We start from the raw sequence: 20,497 nt of genomic DNA, 5'->3' as shown, positions 1-20,497 counted from the left end.
GGCCTGATCTGATGTTTCCTAAAATATAGTCAAGAATAGAAATACTAGAATCAGGTTTATTATCACCGGCATGTGACCTGAAATTTGTTAACTTAGCGGCAACAGTTCAATGCAATATATAATCTAGCAGAGAGTAAAAAAAACACAATAATAAATAAACAAGTAAATCAATTACATATATGTAATAGATTTAAAAAAAGTGCAAAAAAATGAGGTAGTGTCCAAAGATTCAATGTCCATTTAGGAATCAGATGGCGGAGAGGAAGAAGCTGCTCCTGAATTGCTGAGTGTGTGCCTTCAGGCTTCTGTACCTCCTACCTGATGGTAACAGTGAGATAAGGGCATGCCCTGGGTGCTGGAGGTTCTTAATAATGGACGCTGCTTTTCTGTGACACTGCTCCCTGAAGATGACCCGGGTGCTTTGTAGGCTAGTACCCAAGATGGAGCTGACTAGATTTACAACCTTCTGCAGCTTCTTTCGGTCCTGAGCAGTAGCCCCTCCATACCAGACATTGATGCAGCTTGTCAAAATGCTCTCCACAGTACAACTGTAGAAGTTTTTGAGTGTATTGTCGATATGCCAAATATTTTCAAACTCCTAATAAGGTATAGCCGCTGTCTTGCCTTCTTTATAACCTTATTGATATGATGGGACCAGGTTAGATCCTCCGAAATCTTGACACCTAGGAACTTGAAGCTGCTTACTCTTTCCACTTCTGATCTCTTTGAGGATTGGTATTTGTTCCTTTGTCTTACCCTTCCTGAAGTCCACAATCAGCTCTTTTGTCTTTTTGACATCGAGTGCCGGGTTGTTGCTGTAGCACCACTCCACTAGTTGGCATATTTCACTCCTGTAGATCCTCTCATCACTACCTGAGATTCTACCAACAATGGTTGTATTGTCAACAAATTTATAGATGGTATTTGAGCTATGTCTAGCCACACAGTCACGTGTATACAGAGAGTAGAGGAGTGTTGGGACAATCATTATTGGGACATAAACTCTTACAGTGTGATTGCTGAAAACAGCTGACATATTACAAACAAAACAGACTATGGCTAGGCAATAGCAGGCCCATAAATTTAGCATAACTGATATTGTTATGTAAGTTTTAGCTTTTATATAAATCTGCCCATGTCCCTGTGTTCTCCTTCTGGCTGACAGACTGGTTCCCAGCTCCAGTCACACACCTTGCCCATGTTTCAGACTCTGATCTCAAAGTTGTGATTAAGCAGATATGTGGACTGTATATCAGCTGATAATGTAGCTTCAATGTGAAACAGGTAAAATGCAAGAGATTGTGTTGCTGTAAATTTCCAGCAATACTAAGGTAGAGGGCCTCGATCTCAAGTGTCTATCCATTTCCTTGATGCTGCCTGATGAATTGAGTTTCTTCAGCTCCATGTGTTGCTGCAAGTAAAATGTAACCTCCTCTCCATTGCTGTAACAATCTTATAGATCATGTTTAGTTTAAAGAGAATTACCAGTTTTGCCTAGGTTCATTAAATCCAGGAATTTCCTTAACCATGTGGTGCTTATAATTAAAAAAAAAGGATGAAATTCCAGGCACAAAGCAGTGGATAATAACATTGGGAGTTGCTGAGTTGTGAGTTGATCATTTTATTTTTCAATTTACATAAATAGTTTGAGAGTAAGTCTAAATAAACTTTTCAGATTCCACTGAAATAGTATTGCAGAGAAATTTAACTTAACTCATCTACACATTAAATGTTGGGATCAGATTGTCACCGTTTTATATTCCATTTTATTTCACTTGTGATAAGTATGTGGGGGAAAAAAATTAACCAGGAAAGATTTAGATAGGTTATACAATCAGTGAAGGAACAGAAAATTGTTCTGTATTAGTTTTCTGTTGAAAAATAAGTAAATTGTTTAAACAAATAAATAAAATGTTCCAGCACATGAGTTGGCTATTTCTTTACCTATTGTCCACTCCAAGCAATTCCATTATTTGTTAGTAGCATGATGGCGGCATCCTTTTTAATCAAAGTGTGTTAGGTTTGCAGTGTTAGTATCAGTGTTGGGAGGGGGAATGTGGAATGTAAGAATTATGCTGTTGAAATCAGTGGGACTTACAAGCTCTAAATCCCCAGAGCCTTAGAATATACACCAAGGATAGCAAAATATGAAGAGGAAGCTGAGGAAATTGTGGGTGATCAAGACATTTCAAAGTACTGTCAATTATTGAGTGGTTCCTACAGATAGGAGGGTGGCAAATGTAGCCTATTAAAAACAAGAAATTACCATCAGCAGTTGCGAAAAGAATGCTACAGACTCTGTGGTCCTCATGGCCTAATTCTTTGCCTATGTATTTCAAATTTGCCAGTGCCACAAAACTGTAGTATTGTTAATTGAAAGGAGGTTATAAGTTATGAAGCTTTAAGTCACTTTTACGCAAGTAGAGTGAAGGAATAAGGACATGACAGATGCATTACAACATAGATAATTGTAAAATTATTCACTTTGGTAGAGTAAATTCAGCATGGTAGAGTGTTTTTAAATGCGATAGATTGGCAACACTGATGTACTGATTCTGAGTGTGTACCCCAGTCATTGAATTCAACGATGCAGGTTCAGTTAAGGCAAATATGCTGGCCTTCATTGTAAAAGATTTTGAGCTCAGAAGAAATGAAGTCTTAATACAACTTTTCAGGGCCTTGGTGAGACTACACTAGGAGCATTGTGGGGTTTTGATCTTGCTTAAGACTTTCATGAAGAAAAGAGGTAGTTCAGCTAGATGGAATGTAATAAAGTTTCATCAGATCAATTCCTGAGATGGCAGACATATCTGAATATTCAAAATTCCTAGAAGCCTTGATCAGTTGGACTTTAGATAACTTGACCATTTTTATCTATCTATATAGAGATTCAGCATGGTAGCAGGCCCTTTCAGCCCTATGAGCCTACACTGTCTGATTACACCCATGAGACCAAATAACTGATGTCTAGAATGTTGGAGGAAATCCATAAGGTCATGGGGAGAATGTACTAACTGCTTTACAGACAGTGGCAGAATTGAATCTGGGTTTTTGGTGCTGTAACAGCTTTAGCTAACTGCTACATTACCATGTTGGGAGATCCTGGTATTTTTGAAAAAAAGAGTTCATAGTTTCAGGATATTATAATTGGTTTATTTTTGTCACATGGGTAACGCAAAGTTTTTCTTGCTGACTGTTCATAGAGGTCATTACATTGCTCAGTGCCATGAGGTATTACAAGGTAAAACAACAGAATTCAGAATAAACTATAGAGAAAGTGAAGTGCTATTTGACAGGTGCAAGATCATAACAAGGTAGATTGTGAAGTCAAGAGTTCATCTTACTTTACTGGGGAACTATTCAATAGTCATATAACAGTGCAGTAGAAGCTGTTCTTGAGCCTGGTGGTGCATGCTTTTAAGTTTTTGTATCTTCTGCCCAGTGGGAGAGGGAGAAGAAGAAATGTTCGGGCTTGATGGAGTCTTTGATTATGCTGGCTGTTTTACTGAGGTAGCAATATGCGTAGATAGAATCTGTGGAGTGATGTGCTTCTGTGATATGTTGAGCTGTATCCACAACTCTATGCGGTTTCTTGTGGTCATAAGCAGAGTAGTTGCTATACCAAACCTTGATGCATCCAGGTAGGATGCTTTTAATAGTGCATTGTTAAAATGGTAAGCATTTACAGGGCCATGCCAGATTTAGTTCCTTAAAGGTTGTTATAGCTGGGGCTGGTAGTGGGGATAAACTCCCACTACCTATTAAATGTTCCCAAAGGTATGCGTCTCAATAGCTTCTGATGGCCAAGTCTGGCTCCTAGCCTTCTCATGTGGCTTTGCTACTAAACCTGGCAGAACCATTTCTACTGACAGGAAGGGACAAAGGTGGGTTAGTAGCGCCTTAAAACTAGTCATTTTGGGGAGATAGGGCTTGTAGGAGAAGGAAAACTGGTTTCAAATGTCTGTTGCCATGTGGCTATACCCACTCATGGGGAAGGCTTCAGGAGTGAACTCCGAGGTAAAACACAGAGCTGGAGTCCCTGAGGCAGCCCTACGTTGAGTTCAATGCTGACTGGCAACTCCTGTAACACCGCTGTATTGGTCTCTGCTGTTCCTTTAGATTCATCAGCCATGCAACACTTTGTTCACCATATCATTTTGCCCTAGCTTGCATTTTACATAGACAGCGGGGATGGTCAACCTGACTAACGGAGGGTCTCATACAAGAAGATTTTTTTCAAACTATGCATTTTGTATAACAGAACTTGACTACTTATCAATGTTTATTCATTCTTTGTTCATCTCTGTGAAGAAGCATCAATAATAATTAATTATGAAAACAGACTCCAGGAACATTCTTCTCAATTACTCATTATAGATATTTTCTTGCAGTTGGGAGTCGAAGCTGACCTGACAGTATAATTTCCAGTTTCTGTAGATATCTGATTTTTTGTTCCTTATTCACACTTATGAAATAAATTCTTCTTTAAGATACATTTCCAGAGGACAGATTCATCCAGGGAACTGTAAAGGAAATATCTGATGGATTGACAGAATAACAGTTCTGTATTCCAAGAGCACCATTGACATCAGTGTATCATTATTTCCACAGCATAAAGTACAATTTCCCTGAGGAGCTATCAGTAGTATAGTGAGAATGCTTTGAAAATCTTTTTATGGAGAAATAGAGTAACTCATCATATTAATTTTGAGTTGGCATTGGAACTTTCTTTTGTTTATTCAGAAATTTAATTAATTGTTGGACTGCTGCATTTCAGTGTTTGGCCATGAACAATAAATAATTGTTATTGCTAGGAACCTTTAAACTCACTCTTCATGCAGTGGGGTGTGAATTTCCTTTTCAAAACAATAACATTTTTTTAAATCTCTGGCAAGTTGCATTCATTCTGCACATTTAGGGTTTATTATATCATATAATGCTGTTCATATAACATTTTCTTTGTTCAATTTAAAATATTAAAAATACTTTATGATGTAGCATATGTACACTATTGAAAAATCCTCCAGAATTTCCTTCATCCAGTGTGGGGGATATTCCTTTTCCAGTCTGTATGAAAAATCTCTACAAGAGGAAACAAAAGTCAAATTTTATTCTGTAGTATAAACTGATCTGTTTGGATACTTTCTCTTTAACAGGCAATTGACGTGCTGTAAGTTGTCCATAGAGGCTATGAACTTCGAATATGGAAGCCTACGTTTTTCAGTGGAAATGTAGAAGAGAAGCTATGTTGTTTAAGTGATGACTAATGCATTGCTTTCTTATAAGCAATTATCTCTGAAATACTTGTCTTTCTTGGATTGACTAAGTTTCCACATTATAGTTTACAAGGTTGAGTAGATGGACAGGGAGAAAGCAATCCATTTGTAATCCAATGTTTTATCTTTTTCATTATTTAGTATTTGGTTAAATTAAGTTAAACAAAGTGCATCCAACAGATCTAAACCAGAACTCCATTCATAAAAATTAAAGGTCATAGTCATGTTTGCACTACATTTAATGGTGACTTACTGAATTTTACTAAGATTAATAAAACACACTTCTGAGGAATTGCTTCAGTACTCAACTGAAAATTGATAAAGTTAAAATGGAAGTTTACCTTCTGTTCAAATTTTCTTGCCAATCACTGACATTCTTAGTGCAGAATTTTCAAAGCTCCATTTACTTCCATTAAAATTGTAGTGTTTGTTGTATCTTTCTACTGTTAAAAATGAAATTTCTGTTGAGATGTCTTTGAAAGAGCTACGATTGAAGTGGAGGATCATAGAAAACTAAAGCATACCTTCGTGTGTCATGGATCCATGGAGATTGTACATACACAATTTGACTCCTTGGATAAGACCATGATGTTCAGTATTTAGTAGGGGTCACCTTAAAAATGTCTTCATATGTATTGGCTCCAATTTGCAAGATCAACAAGTAGGGAGAAAGAAAATAGTTCTCTGATTTGACAGGATGTGAAGAAATCAGATAAAACCCAGTGGGATTAGTTCTTTGTGCTATTCTTTATGGGAGTTATTAGCAAGTAAATTATTTCAAATATCAGCAGGGCAGACATTTAAATCCACTTGCATTTCACACATTCTGAAGCCTGCTTACCACCTGTACCAGCAACTTATAGCTTCTCAATTTGAATACAGAACATCCTTCAAAATTCTCAGCAGAATTTTGGCTGAAATTATGTATTAGAGTATGTCTAATATTAGCTTTACCTATTTGTTTAAAGGTAAAACAGGAAGCACGACATTTAATTTAGCACAGCGTGCAGGAATGCAAAATGGCGGACTCAGTAGAAGCATGATGGTCTCCTTTGGCAGTGGTAAGTGATGCTAAACTTTTATTACTTTAGCACTTACACAGATTATTTCTGTGGTATTATTTGGAATTCTTATCTGTTTAATGTTTTTTAAAACTAAATTTGAATTGTCATTTGAAATGTAATTTAAGTAATGACTTAAAAGTGTTCTTTCCAAGTCAAAATAAATTCTTTGTGACTCCGTTAATTTAAAAAAGTTTCTATTTGTTTCTGTGCCAGATGCATCTTCTACAATTCAGTCCGTCAACCAACAGTCTATAACTTCTGCTCCATCAAATTCTAGCACAATGGCTGCATATCAGCCAGGATCTCGAACTATGGCTACTTCGTTAACAACGCAGCCTATGGTATCGCAGGTAACAAACAATATATTTTAACTTGTTCTCTTAAATACGCTTCACATTTTGTTGAACTTGAGATCTATTTAAATGTTGGGTTACCATTATCTTAAAGAAATCTTGTTAGTGTCTGATCATAATCATCATTATGGAATGCCTTCTGATGAGCAAATATTTTCTGTTGCAATTTTGAAAATTTTCAATTTTTTTTTACACTTTAGGCAGAGTCCATTTAACTTTAGAAATTACAACATAGAAACAAGTTAGTTAGCCATCAGTCAGTGTTAGTATTTACCTACCGAACAAACAGAACTACTCTTGAGCAACAAATATTCAACTAGATAGTTTCTAGCATGTTGATTCATCTTAGCTGATCTTGTCGTCAGGAAATGTGTGTTGAATATGGATTTGGTAGAAATTATAGTGGAGTAAACTTCTAATGAGGTATGATGATCTCTGTTTGATGGTTCACCACCAATCTTTCTAACATAGACATTGAGAGCTGAGATTAATTGTAATTTCCAATTTCTCCCAACTGTAGTTATTTTAGTTGAAGACAAACAGAAAAACAAATTGAACTTGGGAAGTGATGTTTCCTGTTAGTGCCAGAGAAAGAGATTAATTATGGGGCTGTACAGACATTATACTATCACTCAGATGACGAGTTTGAATAGTTTGAATTTGTGAAGCTTTATTCTTTTGTATGGAGAAATTATTGGACGTTTTCAAAATTAATTAGCCAGCTTAATACTTAAGGAAAAGTAATTTTTCTTGGCAATGTACCTTAGTAGAACTAAGTTTTTGCAAGTATACATGATTGCAGCTTTAGCTGTTGCTGTGTGACTAAATCTTTGACTTCTGTTTGAAATTTCAAAGTCTTTCATTTTATTAAAAACTACTTTTTATTAGGGTTTTATTGTGAAAGATATGGGTTCACCTGCATCTGCATCTCCGAGTTCAGGTGGCACGATATACAATACAAGGAATCCACGTTATCAAAACAGAACAAGTATTCCATTGTTATCTGGTAAGTATGCGCATTGAGGTTGTTGGGGCTAAAGCTTTGCTTTTTTTAGGGAATTATGTAAGCAAAAATGATAAATAAGGATGAAATAACATATACAAGGGTAAACAATAGTTTACCTTTAGATGGTTACATCTACTGACCATTGTGGATGCATCCAATTAAATCCCCCAAGCAATCTGAATTATAGAAGAAGTAAGCTATTAGCCCTTTCTTATTTCATCTAACCAGAACTACCGTACTTAGTACTCATTCACTGCTTTGCTGCACCAATTTAATTGTACCAGATATTTTTTCCTCCATTACTCAGCTTGAATTACTGATTGTATTGAAAGGATTTTCCATCATTAGTCTTAAAGTTACTATTGTCTAGTCTGAACTTTGCCTCTTTATCTTACTCTCCCATTTAGTGATATTTTGGAAAATCATTTTCCAAACCGTTGGCTGGCTCCTTTCTGATGTCATCTCTTTATGGTGAAAATCTGAGGTTTCTCGTAATTCTGAGTCTTAATACTTGGAATCTATCCTTTTTGATCTTTTTTTCCTCATCGCCTTTCTTTTACAATATCTTTTTGTTCATCAGTTTTCAAACATGATTCTTAGGTTTGTTACGGAAGAGGCACTGTAAAATTTGATTCCTCTGTTTTGGTCATTAGATGTTTTGATGGCTGCTACAGTTTGTTAATGGACATGTTGATTATTGAACTAATTAACATGTTGGCTTTTTTAAACTTCATTCCTCATTTTAGATTTCCTATCCAACCATTTCCTTCATCCAGACTTAATTACTTAATTCATCTCTTAGAGAATGCTATTTGCCTAAATGCTTTCTGAGTCTTATTGCACTGGTAATTCTGGGGGCCAACAAAATACTCCTTTGTTTTATCTCGAGCATAATGACAAAGTAATTTATTTTTGTTAGTATCCCATGTCCCTTGGCATTTAAAACGCACATCATTTCTATGTCACTCACTTCTCCATTGAATACAAGTTCAAATTTGAGCATAATTGTGTATAATCATTAGCAATCTGATGAGGGTACAGTACATATAACTGCATTATTTCACATCTGATCTGTCCACGAACCTACTTAAGTTTATCCTTGTTTATTTTGATGTAAGACACATTCTTGATGTGAATGTTAAGTCATCAATGAGGAGAATATAGAGTCAATGTTTCAGGCCAAGATCATTCTTCACAAATCTGTATGAAGGGTCTCGGCCCAAAATATTGACCCTTTATTCCTCTCCATTTTTTGCCGCCTGAACAGTCGAGTTCTCCAGCGTTTTCTGTGTGTCACTCTGGATTTCCAGCATCTGCAGAATCTCTTGTGTTAACGTTAGTCATTATTCAGCATTGCTGATTATAGGTTCACTTTTGGTGTAATCAAGTTTCAATTGCTTCTGTCTACCAGCTTTGTTATTGGACACCTTAGTTGTGCACTCATGGGTTAAGTTTCTCATTCAAAAGTGCATACTTCCATATTTGTTGTATTTAGATTCCTCAGTTATTAGCTAAATCTGTTAACTTGGCATCCATTTCTTCGTCTGATTTATTCTTGCTTACCTTCAATATCTGGCCAGTTGGTTTGGTATCATATTAATTATTAGAGTACAAGAACCTCTGTAATATTTACAAGTTGGTGACTTGCCTGGAACACAATTTGCGACCTTTCCCACCAAGCCCTCCGCCAATTACCAGATCTTCCTTGCCAAATATTTTTTCAATGCACCAAAATAGTCTGCTGCAAGTTCTCCTTACAGAAGAAATCTTAACTTGAATGCTGAAATATCATTTTTAAAGTAATTCCTACTCTTGACAAGTTGAGCTGAGAGGTCACAAGGAGTGGAGGATTGTTCTGTGCTAAAGCAGATTTATTTTCAGTTGAAAAATTATCATTATAATAGCCCTCCAAGGTTTAGTCTTATCATAAGTACTGGATTTTGAGATAGCAACATAATCATTTTTTAAATAAGCTGATTAGCTTTCCTTATCTATGATTTTTCTACTTGCTTCCCTTAACAGCTATGATATAGAAATTTTCCATGACTAACAAATTGTAATTATCTGAAGCTTCCCTTCCTTCCTGATAGTCAACTCAGGTGGAACAGGTTGAAATTATCATTTCATCATAGAGAACTAACATGGATTTATAAAGGAGAGATCATGCTTCATGAGTCTGATTAAAGTTTTGGAGGGATTGTTGAAAGTAGGGGTGTGTAAATGAACTTTCAGAGGGCACATACTTAAGTCCCTCAACAGAGCTGTTAATCAAAGTTGAAGCTCATGGAATTGATGGCAAAGTGAAGGTAAAATAACAATAGAATAATGGGTGGATTTAAAAATAACTTATTACATTTTGAAGAATCTGAAAGCTTAAGAGCTTGTTGAGATTTTCAGAATTCTCAAGAAATTGTTTCTTCCAGAAACATCATCTAAAAATGAGCTCTTTAAGGAAACATTTCTGCAAGTGGAGGAAGTTGAAAATATAGAATCTGATCAGAAGGCTTGCAATTGATATCAGTTCAGTTGTTAATTTTAAAACTGAATTTGGTATTTTGTGAAGTGGAGCTATTAACAGATAAGGAGGCAAAGGCAAGTATATGAAATTAGGTCACAGATCAGCAGTGATCCCATGAAATTGTAATTCAGGTTCAAAGGCTCATTGGAAGATTGGGTTAAAAGTGGGCAATTATATCCCTATATCAGAAATGTGATATGAAAATTGAATTTTATACATCAGACCAATTAGAAATAAATTCATTGAGTTTACTGTGGTTTTTGAGTTATTGGAACCTTAATTAATTTTTCTGTTTAATCCACAGGAGTCATTTTCCAATCAGGAAGAACAGGGGTTCCTCAATTAAGACCAGTTGGTACTGGTCGTACAATTCCAAATATCAGTCATAGTCCCACTCAAATGAATTCATCTATACAAAGTGGACAGAAATTAGGGCAGAAAAACTCTCCCAAACCTCTCCAAGTAACTCAGATCCTTAACCATGCCAGTGGAGTAGGTAAAATTGAAATAAACGTGGTTTATCCTTTGTAAATTTTAGAGTACAGATCTATTTACATGTGATTCTTTTAATAAAGTTATTCTCCGTTGCTAAATCAATCATAATCCATGTGCAAACTTTTCAGCTGTTTCTCCATTATTATTTATTAGATTAGTAAAACAAAAGGATGTGTAAAGAGCCCACTCCATTATGTTTTGCAATGTAACTATTTCCTGGGATAAATGTCTCTGTTAGGAAGATGTGACTTGATTGATCCTAAATCAAGAGCAACTGTATGTGTCTCCGAGCAGGAAATGAAGAAATTGAAAACAATTAAAACTCACTTATTCCTATAATTTATAAGATGTATTTGAAAGTGGGAAGAAATTAAATGAACTTAGAAGGGTTGCCTTGATATATTTGTAAATAATGGAAGAACGGAACAGGTAGTTATTTGGAGACCAAGGGGAACATAGAATTGAGATATTTAGTTGAAAGGTACTAAATAAACAGGAACAAAATAAAAGGATGAGGAAGATGCATCCTGAAAATAATTAATTGGGAGAGGCTATCCAGTGAATGAATAGTGCAGATCTTTGCCAAGAAAGGAATAGGACCAAAATGCTAATGATTTGATAAAATCTGTCATAATTGGAGAAATAAAAAACATGTTAGGCCCATTTTTTACACTGAATAAAATCTTCATTAAATCATCCTGACCCAGTTAATAAAAAACTGATCCAACCTTGGCTTGTATACACTGTAGAGTGCTGATCAATTATAGTATGCTTGGCCCGGAAGAAAAATTATTTCTGCAGAAAGTAAAAGAAATTTGTTAAATATTGTCAAATTTGTTAAGCTTGTAGAATATATGGATGTTGCCATGTTGCTTATTTTTGCTGGTCCAACGAGGGTGCTTGATGTCATTAGTGCTTGATAACTAAGAGCACAGTATGTAGCAGCCTCCTTGATCATACATTCCTGGTAATGCATCCTGAGTGCTAAGTCTGGTGCCAGTGTAGCTGAGCCCCCATCAAGTTCTGGATCAGTAGCAAGGCTCTAAGATTTAAGCCTCAGTACTTAGCAGTGTCTATGAAGAGCCAACCTTGTTCTCAAATCTGAGGGCTAATTTTTTTTTTGCTATCTGACAAATTAGTCACTTATAGCTGATTCCCCTTCAGTTGGATTGCAGGCTTAATTTGCATCTGCTAGGCTTTAACCAGGAATCAAAAGCATTTGGTCTTGGTATTGAATTTATGTTTTTATCTTTATCCAACTTGAACTGCTCTTAATTGAATGGTGTTTAGCTGCTCACGTTTGTTACAGTGACATACAATTATTCCAAATATTCTAACCAACTCCTGCCTTAAGACTGGAAGAAGGTTCTTCACAGATTTGTCACATATACATTGAAACATGAAAACATACAGTGCAATGTGTTCTTTGCATCAACAACCAAAACACTTTGAGGATGTGCTGGTGGTAGCCAGCACGGATTACCATGGTTCTGGCACCAACATGGCAATCCATGCATCTTGGGAGATGTGGAAGGAAACGGGAGCACCCAGAGGAAACCCACCTGGTCATGGGGCAAATTTCTAAACTCCTATCCGACAGCGGTAGGAATTGAATCCTAATCACTGGCACTGCAAAGCAATGTGCTATTCACTATACTGCCATGCCAAGTAAATGTAGTAACATTTTGATGGGTTAAAATATGCAATATTGTTTACAGTATATGCAACTACCATCTTACCCTGTTCTTGCACCCTTGTAGTTGAAGAGGATAATCCTTTGAGCTTTGGTGACTTATGATTGTGCAAACCAATGTAAAGTTACACTATGGAGCTCTTGGAGAGAAATGATTAAAACTTGTTGAATATGATCATCAATTACCTGAATTGTGAAAAGTTCAAAGTAAATTTATTATTAAAGAACATATATGTCACCATATACAACCCTGAAATTCATCTTGTGGGCATACTCAATAAATTTAATAACCATAATAGAATCAATAAAAGAGTGTGCTAACAGGGCGGACAACCAGTGTGGAAAAGACAACAAATTGTGTAAATACAGAAAATAAATAAATAAATAAATATATATATATATATATATATATATATATATAAATATCATGAACATGAGATGAAAAATCCTTGAAAATGAGTCCATAGGTTGTGGGAACGGTTCAGTGACGGAGCAAGTGAAGTTGAGTGAAGGTTATTCCCTCTGGTTCAAGAGCCTGATGATTGAAGGGTATTAACTGTTCCTGAACCTGGTGGTGTGAGTCCGGAGGCTCCTGTACCTTCTTCCTGATGACAGCAGTGAGAAGAGAGCATGATCTGGGTGGTGGGGTTTGCTGATGATGAAGGCTGCTTTCCTATGACAAAGCCCCATGTAGATGTGCTCGATGGTGGCGAGGGCTTTATCAGATGGACTGAGATGTAACCATTACTTTTTATAGGATTTTCCGTTAAAGGACATTGGTGTTTCCATACCAGCACCTAATGCAACCAGTCAATATACTGTCCAGCACACATCTATGGAAGTTTGTCAGTGTTTTAGATGTCATGCCAAATCTTTGCAACTCCTAAGAAAGTAGAAGTGCTGCCATGCTTCCTTTGTACTGTAATTGCACTTGCATGCTAGGCCCAGGATAGGTCTCCTGAAATGATAAAACAGAAATTTAAAGTTGCTGTCTCTCTCCACCTCTGATCCCCCAATGAGGACTGGCTTATCAAGCTCCTATTTCCTGCTCCTGAAGTCAATAATTATTACCTTCATCATAATATAAAATATAACCTTTCATTTTCTGGTTTATGGTTGCATTTTGGCTTGGCCCTTCTGCATGGTTTTAGCTATTAACAGAGTTACAAAAGAATTGAAATGATGCAGTTATCAGCAAACAGCTGTAGTTTAGCACTCAAGATGCATTCCCAAAAATAAGAAAGGTGACGATTTCAGCCCATAAAGTGGTTGTAACTTTCTGTACTCCTTTTGGCCAGTCACCACACATTTCCTCATAGCAGTGGTGGCTCCTGTAAATCTCAAACTTCTTAAGTCTCGTGAGTAATGATGCCAAGTAATAAACGTTGTGCAATTACACACCAGTGGTATCTTGCTGAATGTAAAAGTCTCATATCAGTTTTTAACGCTTGCCCTAGCAGTGCTCTAATTTAAATATCCATTTGATTTAATAGTCCTTGCTGGACCTGGCTGACTACCTTGACTCTTGTCTTTTAACTGTGTTCATACACCAAAAAAATATCCTGTGCAAGCCACCAGCTGAGTACTCTAGTCAGGTGACTTTTCCATTGAATGTTGGCAAATGGGCTATTGCTGAGTAGATGCTGCTAGGTTGCAGTTTTGATTATTTCACCTCTTCTCTAATGAAACTGGTAAGTAATTAGTTGGTTGTAGCAACATTAGACTGGCATTCTGGTTGCCATTCTGGGATCGTGATTGATTTGTGACCTACCTCCATTTACCTGCCTTCTCTATGTAGCTCTTTGATAGAACAAAAACATCAATTTTAGATTTATCATCAACAAGCGGCCCTGCATCAATTGCTATTTGCAAAAGGAATTTGCATACAGGAATATACCCTGACTTCACTCATAAGAGATTTGGATTTACTATTTACATCCCTATCAATTCATAATCTCCACGCACCAAATTTTTCCAATTCATATTGAAAACTTCTAATCAAATCACCCTTAATCTCATGAATTATGAAGCAAAGCACTACTTCTGTTATATATCTCATTTAACCCTTGGAGTCCAGGTTTCTGTTTATTCATGTAATTTAACTCTGGAAGTCAGTTTTCATCTGATACTGCATATCCTCCTTTTTACAGTGTAGCCACAATGTTCCAGATGTCCAATTATGGTTTTTAATCAAATAAAATCTGTTATTTTTTCTTGGCTAAGATACTCATGTGTTATTTGTTCTGCTGGGGGAAGAAAATGGTATAATGCAATAATTAAGGGTACTTTGAGATGATATTATAAGTGGAGTTGGCTGCTTGCCACTCCTGAATGCTGATTTTGCTGCTGAAATTTATATTGGACGTTGTTTATTTGGCAAGCTGTCGTAACTAAACTAGAACAAAGTGGCAACAACTACAAATCTGTTGATATCCTGGTCATTGGTTGTGTTTCATCAGAAAATTTCTAGTTATTGAGTTCCATTGAGGAAACCAAGCTTGAATTGTTTTTACATTTTTATCAGTTCCCAATCCTCCTAGTTAGTTTTTCTTTTAGGTGATTATTTTTTATCATAATTTTCTCAACACAAAAAATTTATTAAATGGTGAGTTATTGAATGATTTCATGGGTTGTTTCTTCTTTGATACAGTGGTAGGAACATAATGATAACTGTAAAGGCTTTTCATAAATACCCAGTGAAATTGTTTCTTAATGTAATATGTTTTAACCCTGCAAAGAGTCACTTGCTTTCTTTTTCACAGCAAGTGCAGGCCAGAGCACAAGTGTCAGTAGCAAGCGCCCAGCAGCCTGTGAGATAAACAGTATTGGTTCAAAGAAATCAAAAACATTTGAAGCTGGATCTGTAAATAATCCTTCGACTTTATCACCATCGTCAACTGGATGTCCTGTGATGGTATCGTCGTATAGCAGTACCTCAAAAGGTTTTCATTAGCCTTTTTCATCATGAGAAAATTTTCTTGTTAAGCTTTCATTGTTGAATTTGGAATGCACTAATACTTGACCTATGTGAGAAAGATACTTCTTTCAATTATACCACTGTTATGTGATTTCAGATCAATTAGTACAGACTTCCAATCTTACATTCTCAGCATATTGCATGGATTATTCACGTGTTCTGGTCACACCACTGGTCAGAGCCAGCACTGAATTTTTGCTATCACCAGTGAGACAGTGTCCCATATACAAACTGAAAACATTTTCCATCCTGTTTTGCTAACATGCTAAATGTTATGGATCTCACAACTCACAACTGAACATTCATGAGATACTGCCAATTATTTCCTGAATCAGAAATGTACTACCGTCTGTAACCTCACAACCTGGTGTATCTCTCACTTTATCATTAATATCATAACAGGATTAACCCTGGTTCATTGATGTTGGTAGACCATTGTATTTTAACTTCAGCTACAACAACAAGCTCCGTATTAGAATGAAGGCAAAATAATTTAGGAACTGTATGATTAATTTTGGTTTAGCGTTGGCAAAATAATACTAATGTACTATGTGCTAAATTGAAGATTATTCTTGGATAATTGAGAAAGCCAGTGATTGTTGTAATTTATGTAGGTTCAAGAATACTTCACTATTAAGGACATGATTAAGCCGAATATTTTATTTTTGTTTAAAGAATCATTTTTTTTTGGCAGGATCACAAAGTAATATTAAAAATGGAGTACCAGTTCCAAGGGCTTGTCCAAAATGCAACATTCACTTCAATGTCTTGGATTCTTTACGGCATCATATGGTTGTAAGTATTTTCTTTTAATTATTCATTTGAATAAGAGCACGTTACCCTTGATTTGAGTTTGTCCATGAAGATAATTGAACATAGTTAACTTTTAAATGTCATTGTTTACAAAATATATATAGCCTTTTTGGGAAAAAATCACAGTAACAATGATTATATTGTGCCATATGTTTGTTTTAATGTATGCTATGGTGATTATATCTAAAAATATTTATCTTACAACCACCAAAAAATGATATTACTATTTTTGTATTTTTTGAGTTCTGCTGTCCAGATCTGGTGTCCAGCTACTGTCCTGTATCATCTTCTGAGCAATCTCCAAGCAAGTCATTAGAAGTTGAGAAAGGGAAACTTATAATGTTGGTGAATGACTTTTATTATGGAAAAGATGACGGTGAAACACATCTAAATCAGCAAGATCAGAAGACAAATACAACCTTCAAGTGCTACAGCTGTCTGAAGGTCCTTAAGAATAATATAAGGTACTGTAATGTGTTTTGTATAAATAAAGAGTCCAAATGTTTGTAAAATCATTTGTTCAGAGTGACAGTTTACTTGACCAGATGTGATAGCTTTCATTATACAGTAAAATCAACAATTTAATGTATTTAAGCCGTCATTTTAAAACTATGCAATTTGACAACATGCTTCAAATTAATTTTAAATTGAAGAGCAAGGCCAAAAATCTTTTATTCCAAGAATCCCTCTGTTATATATTGGACCTTGCACCAGCTGCGGACTACTATTGTTATAAGTCTCATTTATGGTGCTCTGAACTGATAGAGAATATTTTACTTTGATTTTCAGTCCACTTGGTGCTTCTAGTAGAAAAAGTGGATTTAGAAATTATAATGGGAAGTGTAATTCTGTTACTTCATGATGCCAGGCATATATACTCAGTGGCCACCTTATGAGGAACTGCAGTGGAACCCATGGTGGTCTTCTGCTGCTGTAACCCATCCACTTCATGGTTCAATGTGTTGTGTGTTCAAAGTTGCTCTTCTGTACACCGTTAATGTAATGCTTGGTTATTTGAGTTACTTTTGCCTTTCTGTCAGCTTGAAATCAATCTAGCTGTTCTCCTCTGACCTGTCTCATTAGCAAGGTTTTTTCGGCCACAGAACAGCTGCTCACTTTTTGTTTTTCACACCATCTCTATAAACTTTAGAGACTGTTGTGTGTGAAAATCCCAGGAGATCAGCAGTTTCTGAGATATTCAAACCGCCCTGTCAGACACCAACATTTATTACACAGTCAAAGTCACTTAGATCTTATTCTTCCCCATTCTGATGTTTGGTTTGAATAGCAACTGAACCTATTGATAGTGTTTGCTGCCACATGATTGGCTGATTGGATATTTGCATTAATATACATGTGTACCAAATAAAGTGGACACTAAGTGTATATTGAATGTGAATGAGCTGGTTATTCATAGCAAGGTCCAGTAAGCTTAGAGTTTTCATACTCACTCAGCCTTTACATTTTTCAAAATTTACTATAAATGATCCAGAATTTATATCAAAATACCTTTGATGTGTGGTCCTAATAGTCATTGCACTTCCATGAAAGTGTTGCAATATAGGAAGGTGCCCTTTGGATAATTGAATCTATTCCAAGATTATCACTTATACTTTAGAGGAAAGGTTTCCATCCTAATATGCTAACCAGAATCACTAATGTGTTGTGAAACTTGTTTTGTGGCAGCAGTACAGTTAAGAATATAAAAATTGCTGTAAGTTGCAAAAAAAATAATTAGTGCAAAAAGCAAATATAGTTGTGGTCCATTCAGAAATCTGATGGCAGAGGTGAATAAATTATTGCTAAACCGTTAAGAATATGCCTTTGGGCTCTTGTATGGTAGAAATGTGAAGGAGGCATTTTCTAGATTGTGAGAAAAATCACTCAAAATCCTAGTGAAGAGAACTGTTAAATTTCTGATTTTGTGTTTTTGAAAAGCAAAAAGTAAAGCCAGATCTGAATAGCTGGGCTTGGTTCTTTCACTTTTTGCTAGTAATTGAAAAATACATTGTATCTTCAAGATGGTGCTGAGCTGCAGTCAACGTTGAAATTGTGGCTCAGACTTGGTTGATTTTTTTAAACTCATTGGGATAGTTTTCAGGACAGAGTGGGTAGTTAGGGATCCGGGTAAGGTTTAGTGACAGTGATATGTGGAGTTAGAGGTCAGATTGGGGTTTAGGGATAGGGATGTGGAAAGAGTAGAGGTCAGGCCTTCACTCTGCATTTGAAGGCCAGCAATATGGACAGGCAACAGATGATTCTTGGGGTTGAGTCCTTTGCTCCATGCTGAACAGTCCAGCAATGTGCACATGTGAAGAAGGACATCCTGAATGCCAACCTCCGCTTCGTGCTTGAATGCCAGTGGTGTGGACATGGGGTGAAGGACATCTGTGGGTGTCTGGGTGTCCCAAGTTGCTGCATGTCCACGCAATCAGGAGGCACGAATAGGAGGTTCAAGGGCTGGTCAGTTGGTCACTCAGTTTTTGAGCCATGGGGTCCTGTCATTGGCTAGTCTGGGTGTTGTTACCAAAGATCTAAGCCCAAAGTTTGACTGGATGTCTCGAAGTTGTAGCCCAGTAACTAAAGTCTGATGTTGGAGGACTGTGTGTGTGTGTGAGAGAGAGAGTGAGGGAGGGGGAGGGGCTTGTTTTGTTGCCTGTTGTGTTCCGTTTTTTTTGTGTTCTGTGTTGTTCTATGGAGCATTGTGGGCATGTTATGTTGGTACCAGAATGTGTGGTGACACTTGGAGGTTGCCCCTAGCATATCCCTTGTGTGTCTTGTCAATGCAAATGACGCATTCCTCTGTATGTTTCTATGTACATGTGATAAGTAAATCTGAATAATCTTGTTCTTTTAAATTCTTTGTTGGCAAATCTAGATTTGGAATCTCATCTGTTTTTTTCTTATGCCAGATTAGGAATCCCTGAAAACAAAAAAATATTGGTTTGCTCCCATTTACAAGGGCTAAAACCTGATTATACATTTACTCTAAGGGCAGTTGATGTCTGATTTGCACACCATGTGCTGGGAATTGATTCAGTCTCATTAAGGTGGTCTGTCTCTGGTCACTCATAAGTTGACTTGTAAAGACAGGGAAATTGGAAGGCATGAGGGTTGGGTGCAGTGGTAGTTTAGTGGTTAGCATGATGCTATTACAGCTTGGGGTGTTCCAGAGTTCTGAGTTCATTTCTGGTGGTGTTCTGTAATGAGTCTCTGTATGTCCTCCCCATGGAATGTGTGGTTTTTCTCTGGATCCTCAAATCTCCTCCTTTAGTTCGAAGATGTACCGGATAGGTTAAATAGGTCATTGTAAGTTTTCCCTTGATTAGGTTAGGGTTAATTGGGTCTGTCAGCAGTTGCTGGGACAGCGCGGCCTGAAGGGCTAGAAGGACCTACTCCTGTACTGATAAATAAAATAAATGTAATGGTGATGTGTGATGGAGCTGCATAGCCATTGCCACCATGATTATCAGAGGCATATATTGTAGCACCTTGACTAACATGAATATAGCGCCTATAAAAAGTATTTATTCCCTTCGGAAGTTTTTATGTTTTATTGTTTCACAACATTGAAGCACAATGGATTTAATTTAGCTTTTTTGACACTGATCAACAGAAAAGATTCTTGTGTCAAAGTGAAAACAAATTTCTACTAATTGGTCTAAATTTATTACAATTATTAAACACCAAGTAATGGATTGCATAATTACTCACTCCCTTCAAGTCAGTATTTAGTAGATGCACCTTTAGCAGCAGTTACAGCCTTGAGTCTTTGTGGACAGGCCTTTAAAAGCTTTGCACATCTTGACACTGCAATTTTTCACTATTCTTTACAAAACTGCTCAAGCTCTGTCAGATTGCATGGGGATCGTGAGTGAACAACCCTTTAAGTCCTGCCATAAATTCTCAATTGGATAGAGGTCTGGACTCTGACTTGGCCACTCCAGGACATTAACTTTGTTTTTAAGCCATTCCTGTGTAGCTTTGACTTTATGTTTGAGTTACTATCTTGCTGGAAAACAACCCTTCACCTATCTTGCTGGAAAACAAACCTTCACCTAAATTGCAGTTCTCTTGCAGCCTGCATCAGGATTTCCCTGCATTTTGCTGCACTCATTTTATCCTGTACCTTCACAAGCCATCCAGGGCCTGTTACAGTGAAACATCACCACAGCATTGTGCAGCCACCACCATGCTTCACAGTAGGGATGGTGATGTTTTTAATGATGTGTGGTGTTTCACTTTGTCAAACATAGTGTTTAGTCTGATGGCCAAAAGGTACAATTTTGGTTTCATCAGACC

At 36.6% G+C, this 20,497-nt stretch overlaps 1 protein-coding gene across 5 annotated transcripts in view; it reads left to right on the top strand.

Moving 5' to 3' along the window:
• Positions 1-20,497, top strand: part of LOC134355600 (zinc finger protein 280C-like) — a 165,506-nt gene that overhangs the window by 43,977 nt on the left and 101,032 nt on the right. For 4 of the 5 annotated variants that reach the window (XM_063065715.1, XM_063065714.1, XM_063065717.1 and 1 more), the window contains 7 exons: positions 6,245-6,337; positions 6,554-6,690; positions 7,582-7,699; positions 10,522-10,713; positions 15,168-15,347; positions 16,077-16,177; positions 16,439-16,659. In XM_063065715.1, the coding sequence (XP_062921785.1) occupies positions 6,245-6,337; positions 6,554-6,690; positions 7,582-7,699; positions 10,522-10,713; positions 15,168-15,347; positions 16,077-16,177; positions 16,439-16,659 (1,042 nt within the window). The remainder of the gene's footprint in view (positions 1-6,244; positions 6,338-6,553; positions 6,691-7,581; positions 7,700-10,521; positions 10,714-15,167; positions 15,348-16,076; positions 16,178-16,438; positions 16,660-20,497) is intronic. The other variant, XM_063065718.1, reaches the window with a different exon arrangement.

This window comes from Mobula hypostoma, chromosome 13 (assembly GCF_963921235.1).
Source record: "Mobula hypostoma chromosome 13, sMobHyp1.1, whole genome shotgun sequence".
Taxonomy (NCBI): domain Eukaryota; kingdom Metazoa; phylum Chordata; class Chondrichthyes; order Myliobatiformes; family Myliobatidae; genus Mobula; species Mobula hypostoma.
This window is presented reverse-complemented; position numbering and strand designations above follow the sequence as displayed.